This window comes from Mya arenaria, chromosome 4 (assembly GCF_026914265.1).
Source record: "Mya arenaria isolate MELC-2E11 chromosome 4, ASM2691426v1".
In the NCBI taxonomy this organism is placed as follows: Eukaryota; Metazoa; Mollusca; class Bivalvia; order Myida; family Myidae; genus Mya; species Mya arenaria.
The window spans coordinates 74140330-74154084 of NC_069125.1; the positions used below are offsets into that span (position 1 = coordinate 74140330).

General features: G+C 37.7%; 1 protein-coding gene across 1 annotated transcript; it reads left to right on the forward strand.

Annotated features, from left to right (window-relative positions):
• The first annotated feature begins 2925 nt into the window (after positions 1 to 2925).
• Positions 2926 to 11322, forward strand: LOC128231067 (uncharacterized). The gene is made up of 4 exons (XM_052943488.1): positions 2926 to 3066; positions 9484 to 9591; positions 10122 to 10506; positions 11244 to 11322. The coding sequence occupies exons 1-4, from the start codon at positions 3030 to 3032 to the stop codon at positions 11320 to 11322; spliced, it is 609 nt and encodes a 202-aa protein (XP_052799448.1). The 5' UTR covers positions 2926 to 3029.
• Positions 11323 to 13755: the final 2433 nt, after the last annotated feature.

The window sequence follows — 13755 nt, forward strand, 5'->3', positions numbered from 1 at the left end:
CTAGTTCGGCTTACAATTACTGTGCGCAAACAGAGTGCATAGTCCAGCTAGTACGGCTTACAATTACTGTGCGCAATCAGAGTGCATGGTCCAGCTAGTTCGGCTTACAATTACTGAGCGCAAACAGAGTGCATAGTCCAACTAGTATGGCTTACAATTACTGTGCACAAACAGAGTGCATGGTCCAGCTAGTTCGGCTTACAATTACTGTGCGCAAACAGAGTGCATAGTTCAGCTAGTACGGCTTACAATAAATGGGCGCAAACATAGTGCATGGTCCAGCTAGTATGGCTTACAATAACTGTGCGCAAACAGAGTGCATAGTCCAGCTAGTACGGCTGACAATTACTGTGCGCAAACAGAGTGCATAGTCCAGCTAGTTCGGCTTACAATTACTGTGCGCAAACAGAGTGCATAGTCTAGCTAGTACGGCTTACAATTACTGAGCGCAAACACGGTGCATAGTCCAGCTAGTATGGCTTACAATTACTGTGCGCAAACAGACTGCATGGTCCAGCTAGTTCGGCTTACAATTACTGTGCGCAAACAGAGTGCATAGTCCAGCTAGTTCGGCTTACAATTACTGTGCGCAAACAGAGTGCATAGTCCAGCTAGTCAGAATGCATAGTCCAACTAGTCAGAGTGCATAGTCCAGCTAGTATGGCTTACAATTACTGAGCGCAAACAGAGTGTATAGTCCATCTAGTATGGCTTACAATTACAAGGCGCAAACAGAGTGCATAATCCAGCTAGTCAGAGTGCATAGTCCAGCTAGTATGGCTTACAATTACTGTGCGCAAACATAGTGCATAGTCCAGCTAGTACGGCTGACAATTACTGTGCGCAAACATAGTGCATAGTCCAGCTAGTACGGCTGACAATTACTGTGCGCAAACAGAGTGCATAGTCCAGCTAGTATGGCTTACAATTACTGTGCGCAAACAGAGTGCATAGTCCAGCTAGTATGGCTTACAATTACTGTGCGCAAACAGAGTGCATAGTCCAGCTAGTATGGCTTACAATTACTGTGCGCAAACAGAGTGCATAGTCCAGCTAGTACGGCTTACAATTACTGTGCGCAAACAGAGTGCATAGTCCAGCTAGTATGGCTTACAATTACTGTGCGCAAACATAGTGCATAGTCCAGCTAGTATGGCTTACAATTACTGTGCGCAAACAGAGTGCATAGTCCAGCTAGTACGGCTGACAATTACTGAGCGCAAACATAGTGCATAGTCCAGCTAGTATGGCTTACAATTACTGTGCGCAAACAGAGTGCATAGTCCAGCTAGTATGGCTTACAATTACTGTGCGCAAACATAGTGCATAGTCCAGCTAGTATGGCTTACAATTACTGTGCGCAAACAGAGTGCATAGTCCAGCTAGTACGGCTGACAATTACTGAGCGCAAACATAGTGCATAGTCCAGCTAGTATGGCTTACAATTACTGAGCGCAAACATAGTGCATAGTCCAGCTAGTACGGCTTACAATTACTGTGCGCAAACAGAGTGCATAGTCCAGCTAGTATGGCTTACAATTACTGTGCGCAAACAGAGTGCATAGTCCAGCTAGTATGGCTTACAATTACTGTGCTCAAACATAGTGCATAGTCCAGCTAGTATGGCTGACAATTACTGTGCGCAAACATAGTGCATAGTCCAGCTAGTATGGCTTACAATTACTGTGCGCAAACATAGTGCATAGTCCAGCTAGTATGGCTTACAATTACTGTGCGCAAACATAGTGCATAGTCCAGCTAGTACGGCTGACAATTACTGTGCTCAAACAGAGTGCATAGTCCAGCTAGTATGGCTTACAATTACTGAGCGCAAACAGAGTGCATAGTCCAGCTAGTATGGCTTGCAATTACTGTGCGCAAACAGAGTGTATAGTCCAGCTAGTATGGCTTACAATTACTGAGCGCAAACAGAGTGCATAGTCCAGCTAGTACGGCTGACAATTACTGTGCGCAAACATAGTGCATAGTCCAGCTAGTATGGCTTACAATTACTGTGCGCAAACATAGTGCATAGTCCAGCTAGTATGGCTTACAATTACTGTGCGCAAACATAGTGCATAGTCCAGCTAGTATGGCTTACAATTACTGTGCGCAAACAGAGTGTATAGTCCAGCTAGTATGGCTTACAATTACTGTGCGCAAACATAGTGCATAGTCCAGCTAGTACGGCTGACAATTACTGTGCGCAAACATAGTGCATAGTCCAGCTAGTACGGCTGACAATTACTGTGCGCAAACATAGTGCATAGTCCAGCTAGTACGGCTGACAATTACTGTGCGCAAACATAGTGCATAGTCCAGCTAGTACGGCTGACAATTACTGTGCGCAAACAGAGTGCATAGTCCAGCTAGTTCGGCTTACAATTACTGTGCGCAAACAGAGTGCATAGTCTATCTAGTACGGCTTACACTTACTGAGCGCAAACAGAGTGCATAGTCTAGCTAGTACGGCTGACAATTACTGTGCGCAAACAGAGTGCATAGTCCAGCTAGTTCGGCTTACAATTACTGTGTGCAAACAGAGTGCATAGTCTAGCTCGGATGCCTTACAATTTTTGTGGCAAACAGACTGCTTTTTCCAGATAGTATTAATACTAAGATCAAATTGTTAAATGTTAAACTTTGACAGTAATCAATACGTTGCGAAAGTATAAAGTATAGGTGTCCACTCCTCTGATTTAATGTCTCATCTAAAAGACAAAACTCCTAAAATGTTTTTTTACTTGACAGAATTCCATCAGGTTATTAAATAAAAAGCAAACAGAGATGCCTGATAATGCATGCATTCTCACATTGTGCCTGATGGCAATCCCTTGTGTAGGAAATGACGTAGACACTAATGTTGTCTTGCGCATGCGCTGTGGTACTTACAATTAACGCCTCGTATTTGCGTTTAAAATGAAGCTTTTAACGAAAACGTAAGACAAAGAACTACAACCGAGAAAGGTGACAAATAACGGTTTATTGTTGAGGAAGTTTTTATAGGCATTATAAGAAAACTAAAATCTATGGCTTTTGATGCGAACAGGTTGTGGACTCGCCAACGTGAGTGTATAGTTAAATTATGTTTTCTGATTTAGTTGAGATTTATGGCAAATATTTTAAATATAAATTATTTATTTATTTATTTTGCTAAAACTAATAAAATATGTTCATTTTAAAGAAGTCCTCATTTTATAGCAAAACTTGATACATCGGGTGGAAATTTAAAGTGTCATAGATCTATACAGTTTACGGAACAACGCCGGACCGCTATCCGATTCGAATTTTAGAGGTGATTAAAATGATTGAAGATGGGTTTAAATGGTTTTTATTTGTTCCTTTCTCAATACGCATTTCCATTAGCTCATCATCAAACTATTGAAAAAACACATAACGGCTTTTAATTTGCGATGTGATTAAAGGTACTTTCAGTATTCAAACACGAAAACCAACGTGGCTCGTTGCCTTCGAGTTTTCGTGTATAACTGCCATTACCCAGAAACAATTTGCCAGCAAGTCGTAAGCTTAGAATATCTGCATTGCAACGAAGATTGTTACATGCATGGTGACGATGACTTGCCTCTTGTGTTTTGCCGAGAACAGTCGGCAACAATCGACAACGGGCGACATGCGAGGATAATGAGAATGAGGACTGTTTTTAATTCGCCACATGACGTAAAAAGCCAAACCAGGGGGACTCGTAAGCACGAAATATTTAGCATTAATACGGGACTCGTCAGTTCCGAGTTTTAGTCAAGTATACCCTGCCGCACTGTAACGACCTTAAATACCTAGAAGTTGGGGTGAATTAACACACTGGTTATGTCGCGATATGTCTTTTGAACCCTAACTCACGCCGGGTAATCATTGGAGCCATAACATTTTGTTATGTGTTGAAAATGCTCCAACGCGTCTTCCGTTATAGTGCCAATAAGTGGAATATGGATGTAAACAGTGAGTATGGTTTCTTATTTTCATTTTTAGAGGTTTATACGAGTAAATTTAAAAAAAATGGAGAATCTAGTTCCACATAGGAATGGCCATGAGTTGTTCTAAAGGTAAAAGTTCTGAATAAAATTTAATATCTGATCGTCTAGAACTTGCATAACTTGCTAGACGTTAGTGTTGACAACGTAAAAATCTGGATTTTCGTGAGAATTGTTCACATACCTTAGGTTTAAGCATTTTCTTTACATGTGTGTGGCTTTTTTATTGACAAAATTTAGAACTTTATTTGTTATACTTGCTGCACTACGCTCGATTTTCTGAACGTTGTGGTGCCAATGAATAGGTTGTGGTGCTCATGAATAGTAATTTAGTAGGAAACTAATTGTGAAAAAAACTGAAGCAATTTCATAACATGAAAATTAACAGTTAACTGAATTAATATTATTTTCGATCTTTTTAAAGTATGACCTACTACCACACACCTTCGCGGACTCTAAGGTTCATTTGGTGTCTAATAAATTAATATTTAATAGCAAATGGTCGTCGTAATTCTAATTATGTATTTCCAGGTATTTTAAGGCAAAAATCTAACGATTGTGTTTACATATTTTCAGATTGGTGTCTTTAAAGGGAAAAGGAGGCGGAGCTATTCATGTCTAGAAAAAAAATCACTCCGTAGCTCAAAATTTGCAAGAAAAAGTATTTTACAGTCAGTCACCTAAATTAACAATCACTCCCTTGCCATCTCAGAAAAATATTCCTCCCTTGCAGCATTGGAAAAAAGATAGTTACTAAACGAGCACGGTTTCTTTCGCCGATAATACATGCTGAATGATCTACTCATAAAAGAGAAATCATCCAATGCAAACGTAGGAATCCTTTTTTTTTCTGAGATGGCAAGGGAGTGCTTGTTAATTTAGGTGATTGACTGTAAAATACCTTTTCTTGCAAATTTTGAGCTACGGAGTGATTTTTTTCTCGACATGAATAGCTCCGCCTCCTTTTCCCTTTAAAGACACCCATCTGATAATATATAAACACAATCGTTAGATTTTTGCCTTATAATACCTGGAAATACAGAATTGGAATTACGACGATCATTTGCATTTAAGTATTAATTTATTAGACACAAAATGAACCTTAAAGTCCTCGAAGCAGTGTGGTAGTTGGTCATACTTTATCAATACTTTATCATACTTAAGATCAAAAATGATATTAATTCAGTTAATTGTTAATTTGCATGTTATGAAATTGCTTCAGTTTTTTCACAATTCTTTCCTACTAAATTACTGTTCATGAGCACCACAACCTATTAATTGGCACCACAACGTTCAGTAAATCGAGCGTAGTGCAGCAAGTATAGCAAATAAAGTTCTAAAATCTGTAACGCGGCAACCTTTTGTCAATAAAAAAGTCACACACATGTAAAGAAAATGCTTAAACCTAAGGTATGTGAACAATTCTCACGAAAATCCAGATTTTTACGTTGTCAACACTAACGTCTAGCAAATTATGCAAGTTCTAGACGATCAGATATTAAATTTTATTCAGAACTTTTACCTTTAGAACAACTCATGGCCATATCTATGTGGAACTACATTCTCCATTTTTTTTTAAATTTACTCGTATAAACCTCTTAAAATGAAAATAAGAAACCATACTCACTGTTTACATCCATATTCCACTCATTGGCACTATAACGGAAGACGCGTTGGAGCATTTTCAACACATAACAAAATGTTATGGCTCCAATGATTACCCGGCGTGTAACTCATGTAGTAATTTATAGCATAATATCCGGAACAATTTAAAATATCGCTGTTCAATGTATTTTATTTGCATTCATATATATATATATCGCTTACCATTCATATATTGTTGTTCAGATTTCGTACACGTGTCACATGCATGTTCTCGCCCAATTTCGCCGTCCAAAATTATTAACAAATAATTCATGACGAACAACATTATATATAAGACGGACACCGCAATACTTGCTACCACATTTTAAGTGTGCCGAGTTATGCCAGAATCACTACGACAACATTGACAATTTGTAAGTTTTTACTAGTCTGTCACTATCGCTGGACATCAACCGTCAACATTCATCAACGTTGTCAAACTACGGGTATTCATCATAATTCGAATCATACCGACAAGGATCGCATAAACACAATGCCGATGTTGCAGTCTGTAACGTCGAACACTTGTTATTCAAAACCGTTTGACCAATTCTCGCCGACCTTCGTGACGAGTTCGACTATAAATTGTCGTATAACGCTATTTATGTATACTAAGTCACAGGTCGGGTCGAACTCGTATGTATGAAGGGAGAACGCAACACAACCTTGAACGTTATTTATCAATGTAATAATGTCACAAGAAATACCATGACGGTGTGAAATAGTTATTGCGTATGTCCTTGTACAGCGTTGTAACAAATTTGCACGGTTTAGAACGAGTATCTACGGGTACCATGGTTATGTACGAGTTACTATGAGTACCATGGTTATGTTCGAGTTTTCGCGATCGTCTTTACGAATAAAGGAAATTAAAAGTACAATTGATACATGTTAAGTTGTATTGTAACATGTGTTCGATATTTTGTTGACTGTGGAAGAAAACATGTGTTGTGGCTTGATCAGTATCTCCGTTGTGCCGTCCAGAATCAGTAATTACTCCTATAGTGCACAGCCAAACTTCTGCAGTTTATTTGTCACATCAGACGGAAATAAAAGACTAACTTCAAACCTACCCAAATGTCTGGCAGATAAGTGTTGCCCGACGGATTCATCTACCCAAGAGATAAAGATAGGTTAAAGGGACTCGCTCATGTTATTCAATGGTTCTTTTTCCGGTAATGCATCTAAAAACACTTATAAGTCATAACTAGTTTACTCTTTCACACCGAAATAACAGAAAATATGCAATTTAAGCAAATTTTGTTGGGAGCGAACCCACGCCGGTTCTGTGTAAACAAAAATAGAAAACTGACAAAAATAACTCAAGCCCACAATGACTCATACACACACATAAGAATAACTTAACCTTAACCTTAATATATTTGTCATCAAGTTGTTTAAGTGTGACAATTTCAATGTTGGACGCCAACAAAACGTCTCACAAAGGGCGCGAGGCTGTTATTACACTCACATCAAAACACCAAGAAGACATGAAACCTTATGACATAATGACATACATTGTTTATTCTCATATAAATATATAACATTATACTGAAAAACGACACGTTTGTAGCATGCATTGGTAGGGTACTGGTTTTGTTTCATAATTTGTCAGTTGTATCCGTGCAAGAATACACGTCGACATAAATGCAGAAAACTGTTCACGATTGTTGACAACGATAAAGTTTTCAATGATTCTAATGACAAAATGAGTAAGACTTCGTAGTAAAAGTCTTGATAAAGAGTATAATATTGTCATCTGGTCCCGAAAACTCGAATAATGCGACAATGTGTGCTGGAACTGCAACGGAAACCCCCGCAACAAAGACGAGACTCATGCGAGACGACGTTTGATACCTAGTAACATAATAAATTGATATTATATTCGTTTCGTAGACTCTTTCTCATTTCAAAAATATTTAATTTAAGAAAATACTAGGTAGATAAAGGCTAAGATTTTTTGTTTTGTATTTGGAAAGAGATTGAGTGTTCCTAACCACTAGCGGATCTGGGGATTCCTCACCCCCTTCCCCTTAAATCGTTCAAGTTTCTTTTTTATTTCAATACAGTAGAAAAAAAATGCACTTTTTCGGAATACCTATTGTTAAAATTGTCTTCGGGAAGTATCCCCAAACCACTCTGGCAACTTTTTAAACCAAATAAATTTCGGTTCTGAGGGTGGGGCGCAAGTCTAAAGGTTACGCCCCTAAGTTACATCCCCTCTAACGTTAAATCCTGGGTTCGCCCCTAAACACTCGTGATATATATGTAATGTGACTCACGGTTAATACATGATTTAAGTGCTTATAAAAGGCAGAATTAAAGAGTTATTTAATTATTTCGTTAAACTGTTACTTTCTTCGATTACTTTCATTTATTCTTATGGTCTTCGGGGAAAAATCACAAAAACGCAACCTGACTTAAAACGCACACATACAGACACAAACAAAAACAACATCAAAACAATAGTACAGATAATCAGAGGAATCACATACAAACAGAGAGAATTTCACGCCATACTGCACACGTTCCTTTGCTATTCACCATATTCGGTTGGATGTCAACGGATTTTGAATTACTTGAAGTGTTGGTAATGATGTGAATATATATCAATATTAAATGCTTCAAGTGACTCGCTCATGTTTTGGACCAAGAAATAGTTTTCTCGGTACTGTATCTGAAAACATTTATTTTATCATTAGTTTACTCTGTGATATCGAAATTGCAGAAAAATACAGTTATAGCATAAACAAGTATTTTGGCTTTAGTGGTGTTCGAACCCACGCGGTAGTCACGAAAAAAAGTTGAAAATAGCCGGCTTGTTCACACGGCCACAGGGACTTCAACAAGATATGCTGACCTGTTAAGGATACATTTATAAAATCGTTAATAACGCGATTGAAAAGTGTGGTCTTCAAAGACGGTATTTGAGCAAATATCAACATTTGATAAAGGGTTCCAGCTTTTGGTATTTTTGTTTTAAGACTCCTTATAATTTGCCAAACTTTATTTCGTAATTAAATAAGTGCATTTTCAAACCATGAGCGAGTTACTTTTTGGAGGATCCTAGCTATATGTATAAGCACCTCAAACCCACACATTTTGATGCAGCATAATTCCTTAAACTTTCCCCCAATTTGAGTCATCAGAAGAGCCTGAGTTTATGCATTCTCTGAAAACCTTTCCTCAGAGACTTTTATACTCATAACAGTTATATTAATATTTTGTATTATCATTGCTTATAGGGATTTTCAATTCACGACTCGTTCTTATACAGTGGTAACATGCACAATTAACCGCAGTCGTTTGAACGAAATAACTGTTCCCCAATGGGAATATCTGATGGCCCTGGGCACAAGGAGGGAGTCTTATCGTCAGGAAAATCAGGTGGAATCAATAAGGAAAAACATATTCAATCAAATTTTGCTATTGCAAAATGCAATCCAAATATATTTTATTAAACATATTTATACCTTATCTTCATAACTTCAGGAATCCTATGTATGTTAAAGTGTATCAGCCCATAACGACGGGTAAAAATCATTAAATAAAACAAAAAAGTCTGTCGTTTTATATCAATTAGATGAACAGCCCTTGAAATTCTATCAAATCTGGAAGATGACCACAACCACTACTACAACCACCATCGCCCCCACCGCCACAACAGTTGCTGTTGCTGTTGCTACTGCTACCACCACAACCACCACCATCACCACTACAACTACTTCCGCTACAATTTCCACCACACCACCACACCACCATCACCACCACCACCACCACTACCTTTTTCTGTTATTTTCATAAACTCCCATGATTTAGTATAAATAGCCAATGGAAATTATAATTTCAGCAATGTGGCGTGCTAACATCTTGAAGGCGTTGTTCGCCTGTTTGTGCATATGCGAGATGTGTGGGGCCGACTGTGGCGAAAACCCGCTAGATCAGGTCCAGCGTTTCGGTAAGTTTGGCAAAATATTTGACTTCGTTGCAACTATTCACCATGTCAACACCATTGAATAAATCGAAACTTTTGACTAGGTGGACACTTTTGACTATGTCGAAACTATTGACTATGTCAAATTTATTGACTATGCCGAAACAATTGACTATAAAGCAGTACCTGAAACGGTTAACTACATATGCAATGCAACTTAATTAAACAGGCGCCAATATTTGAACTTCACAAGGTAGATCCATGCATGTAGCATGATCAAGGTTGTGCACCGAAAAAATAAAAGTCACATTTTAATTCAGTTAGCAAATATTAAGTAAAATCTTATTGGTTAAGAATACGGCTTGCTCATCAATATGCTTTTACCTAATAGTCACGACCTTTTAAAGAAATTAAGGGAGGGTTTAAAAACGTGCGTTTTAGTATGTTCACATTACAAATTTACAATCTTTTAGCTTTTATATAAAAAAAACAACATTTATTAAGCAGCTCTCATATGATTTACATGTCCTTCGTTACATGGAATCTGTTTTCAGGTTGGAAAATGAACAAGTTCTTGGATCTTCTGAAACTGCACAAGCCGAACGAGCACGTTCGCCTCATGCAGCTTTACAGGGAGTATGAGGATTGTGTTAGGGCCGTCCACACGGGCTACTATAAGCGATCTGATGACACACTCGACGCCCCTAAATCACCTACGCTTGATAAAGTGGGTCGCGGTCAGCCCTTTGTCGTAGCAAGCCTTGGTGATGTAGTGGACATGGGGCTGAGGGAGCTGTTGGTACCCGGCTCGGCCAAAAGCAATGCCTACTCCTGGGGGGACCAAGCAACACTATCGTTCAGGACCCAACTGGCGAAGGACTATTTGCTATACAACACCCCTGAAAATCAGATCAACGACATGTCCTTATTTGTAAAACGGTTCGTTACTTGTAAACATTTTAATTGCGCACAATTTAGGTTGATGCATTTTTTAAAGCATATAATTTATAACAAAAATTGGGATATTTTCGCTCTTTTAAAAGGAGATTTTGTGGCCACGTAGTTATTAATTGAACAAAATCCATTTATAAAGTTTTTTATCTATTCACAAATCAAATGTTTTTTGTTTTGCTTTGCTCATTGAAATCAAATTGTTTAAAAATAATAATGCATTGAAATAAAAATATATTATATTTGTTTGCATATTCCTTTATTGTGCGCCTTTAACACGTGATTTATTTTTTATACTTCGGAACAAATTGATGTTTCACACACCAAACTGAATTCAAAATTAAAACCCTCGTCTAAGACTTTGTATACTTTATTTGGGCTTTGACACCAATAAGTTCACTTCTGATGTTTTTTTTCGCTTATCCCACCGTCCCATTTATGCTCTCTTATCTTTTTAATATCCAAATAACACTTGAACAATTGTATTCGTGCAACAAGCTTTTAGTAAGTTTTTAGTGGTATTGACGTGTGACGTGTGTTAAAGTTTTTTTGCACATTTAAATACACGTAAATGTAAAAGTAAAAAAAAACTAAAGAAAAAAACGACAAACAAACCAAACCAAACTCGTACATTTAAACTTCATTAGAAGTAGAGATAATTAATCAGTTACATATATCATTTCACTCACCCCAGACTGTAAGTAACACATGTTTATACCTTCCAGGCTGTTACCGAACGGTTACAACGGTAATTTTGGTAGTGAGGCACGGCTTTTGGATGGAACTGATGACACAGATTTATGACAAGTCACGAGAAAACAAACATCTTTTCGATAGTTTCCGTTTATTATGTACCTATTGCATATCATTCTATGTAAGGTAATCAAATTGCATTGAACTTTAATTTTTATATTAAATTTGATAAAAGATATGACCTTTTGTGGCTATTATCTCCGATAACCAAGAAGTATGGACTTGCTCATGTTACGACCACCAGAAGGCGGTTGTTCCAATAGCTCAAATGAAAGGAAAAGAAAAATGTACTTCAATAGTTCGCAGAAACATCATCATGAAGACTCAAAGAATAGTTGGAATGTGCTCCAAAGTATACCCTGTTGTATATATACAAGCACATATACATGTGTTTTCAGTCGCAAAAGACGCAGAGGAAATTTCAAACTTATAGAATTAAAAAAAAAAAATACATTTTAAGAGCGAAAATAAAGATTTCTTGAAGAAGGAAACACATGAAACTGACTGATATCGCCAGGGCCAACAACACGAATATATGGTTTTATAAACGGCTGCACAGTTTACAACAACACGTATTTATGGTTTTATTAAGGTTAAATGTAAGTATTCTCGCAACCTAAATTGCAAGCGTCAAGATTGCACGACGGGCAGACAGTGGGTCTACGAAACCAAGAACAGATAACGAAAATCTCTAGCAGATTGGGGGATTCAACCGCCCCAAACCCCTGAAATAGCCCACTCAAATGTCAATTTCGGCGAAGACATATGAATAAAATTCGTCACAATTTCAGACAAAAATAGCCACAAATTCCATAACCACATTTTTTCGGCTCTGTAGGACACGGCGCACATAAAAAATTGCGCCGAGAAGACAAGAGCTGGATTTTACTTAGCCATTTCGATATCCCCGTGCTCGTCGGTTTTTGTCCATTCTGGCAGGGAGATCATCGGAAGCAAAAACACGTGGTTTATCCTCTAACTAAAGAAAGCTTAGGAACGTTGCGACGTCTCATAATGCCACGTTCACATAATCTCGTCTGAACGTTGAAACTCGCCCACTGTCGTTCAGTGTACTTGAATTCATGTCGTATCAAACCTATGTTTCTCGGTCGATAATGTTGCGATAATAAACACGAGCGTTACACCAACTATGGCGTACATCATGGCCTCACTGAAATGCTGGTCTGTTGTTGAACAGTAAGAACATGCGAGGTAAAAACATGCAAGGTCTTTGGCGGCTGTACGGTAATGCGTGTTGCGAGATTCATGCAAGAGAACCTAACACACTCATTTATGCACTTTCTCATCTCAGGAATCCGCCCAAAGTCCCTTTTTCAGCGAAATTGCGTTTATGACCTATTGTTATAACCCAATCTATTCTTAGTGCAATAATATATTTTTGGCTAAATCTCATTGACATGACCAAATGCTTATTACAACAGAATTTACTGTAAACTTGTATATGTACGACTATATGAGACATATACTACTACTACAGTAGTATTAATTACAAGGAGAAGAATATACACAACAAGCAGCAATAAAAAAAACAACATATGTTGACGGTAAACGGAGAATGAGTTATTCAAAATGACTTTATTTTGTTTACAAAAGAGGTGAAGTGTGTTCATGAGTAGTTCCAACATGTAAGAATTTGGGTTCTTTACTAAGTAATGTGATATCTATTGAATAATAATATCTCTAAAAATGACTTTCAAAGCTAGTGAAATTCATCATCAAATAAAATTGTTTTACATGTACAAAGAAAGAAAAGAACAAAACTTCAAAAGAAATGGAATTTTAGTTATACAAAAATGCTTGGTCACGTTCAGTAAACTTCGGTTCAGTCGAGTTCATTATTGGCCCGAGCGCTAATACCATACTTCCATGGAATGTAAATTTATTTATCTGTTCATTGTGCGTTGGCAATGTAATAACAATTGATATAGAATAGTAACATAAACTTTAATATTAATATAGGCTTATTAAAACTAAATATAATTCTTTGAACATTGCCCTATTACGGAATAAAAGACCGCAAGAACAATATTTGCACATGAAGGGAATTAGATTGCAAATGACCTTAAATTTGCTGGTACTACTGAAAGGCAAAAACTTTAATACACAAACAATAAAGTGTTCAAATAGGTGTAGTCATGTCAAATTTATGTTTATTTCAATAACATCTGGTAGAGTGTGTGTACCACCGTGTCACAAACGAGTGTTTCGGTGTACCATGGTGCCACAAGGGAGTGTTTCGGTGTACCATGGTGCCACATGGGAGTGTTTCGGTGTACCATGGTGCCACAAGGGAGTGTTTCGGTGTAGCGAATGTTTCTGTATACCATGGCAATTCACCGTTTACCATAATGTACAAGAGCTTGTGTGTACACTGGTTACAAACGATTGTTTCTTTGAACCACGATCATACACGAGTGCTTCTCTACACCACAGTCATACACGTGTTTTTCTGTGTTTCACGGT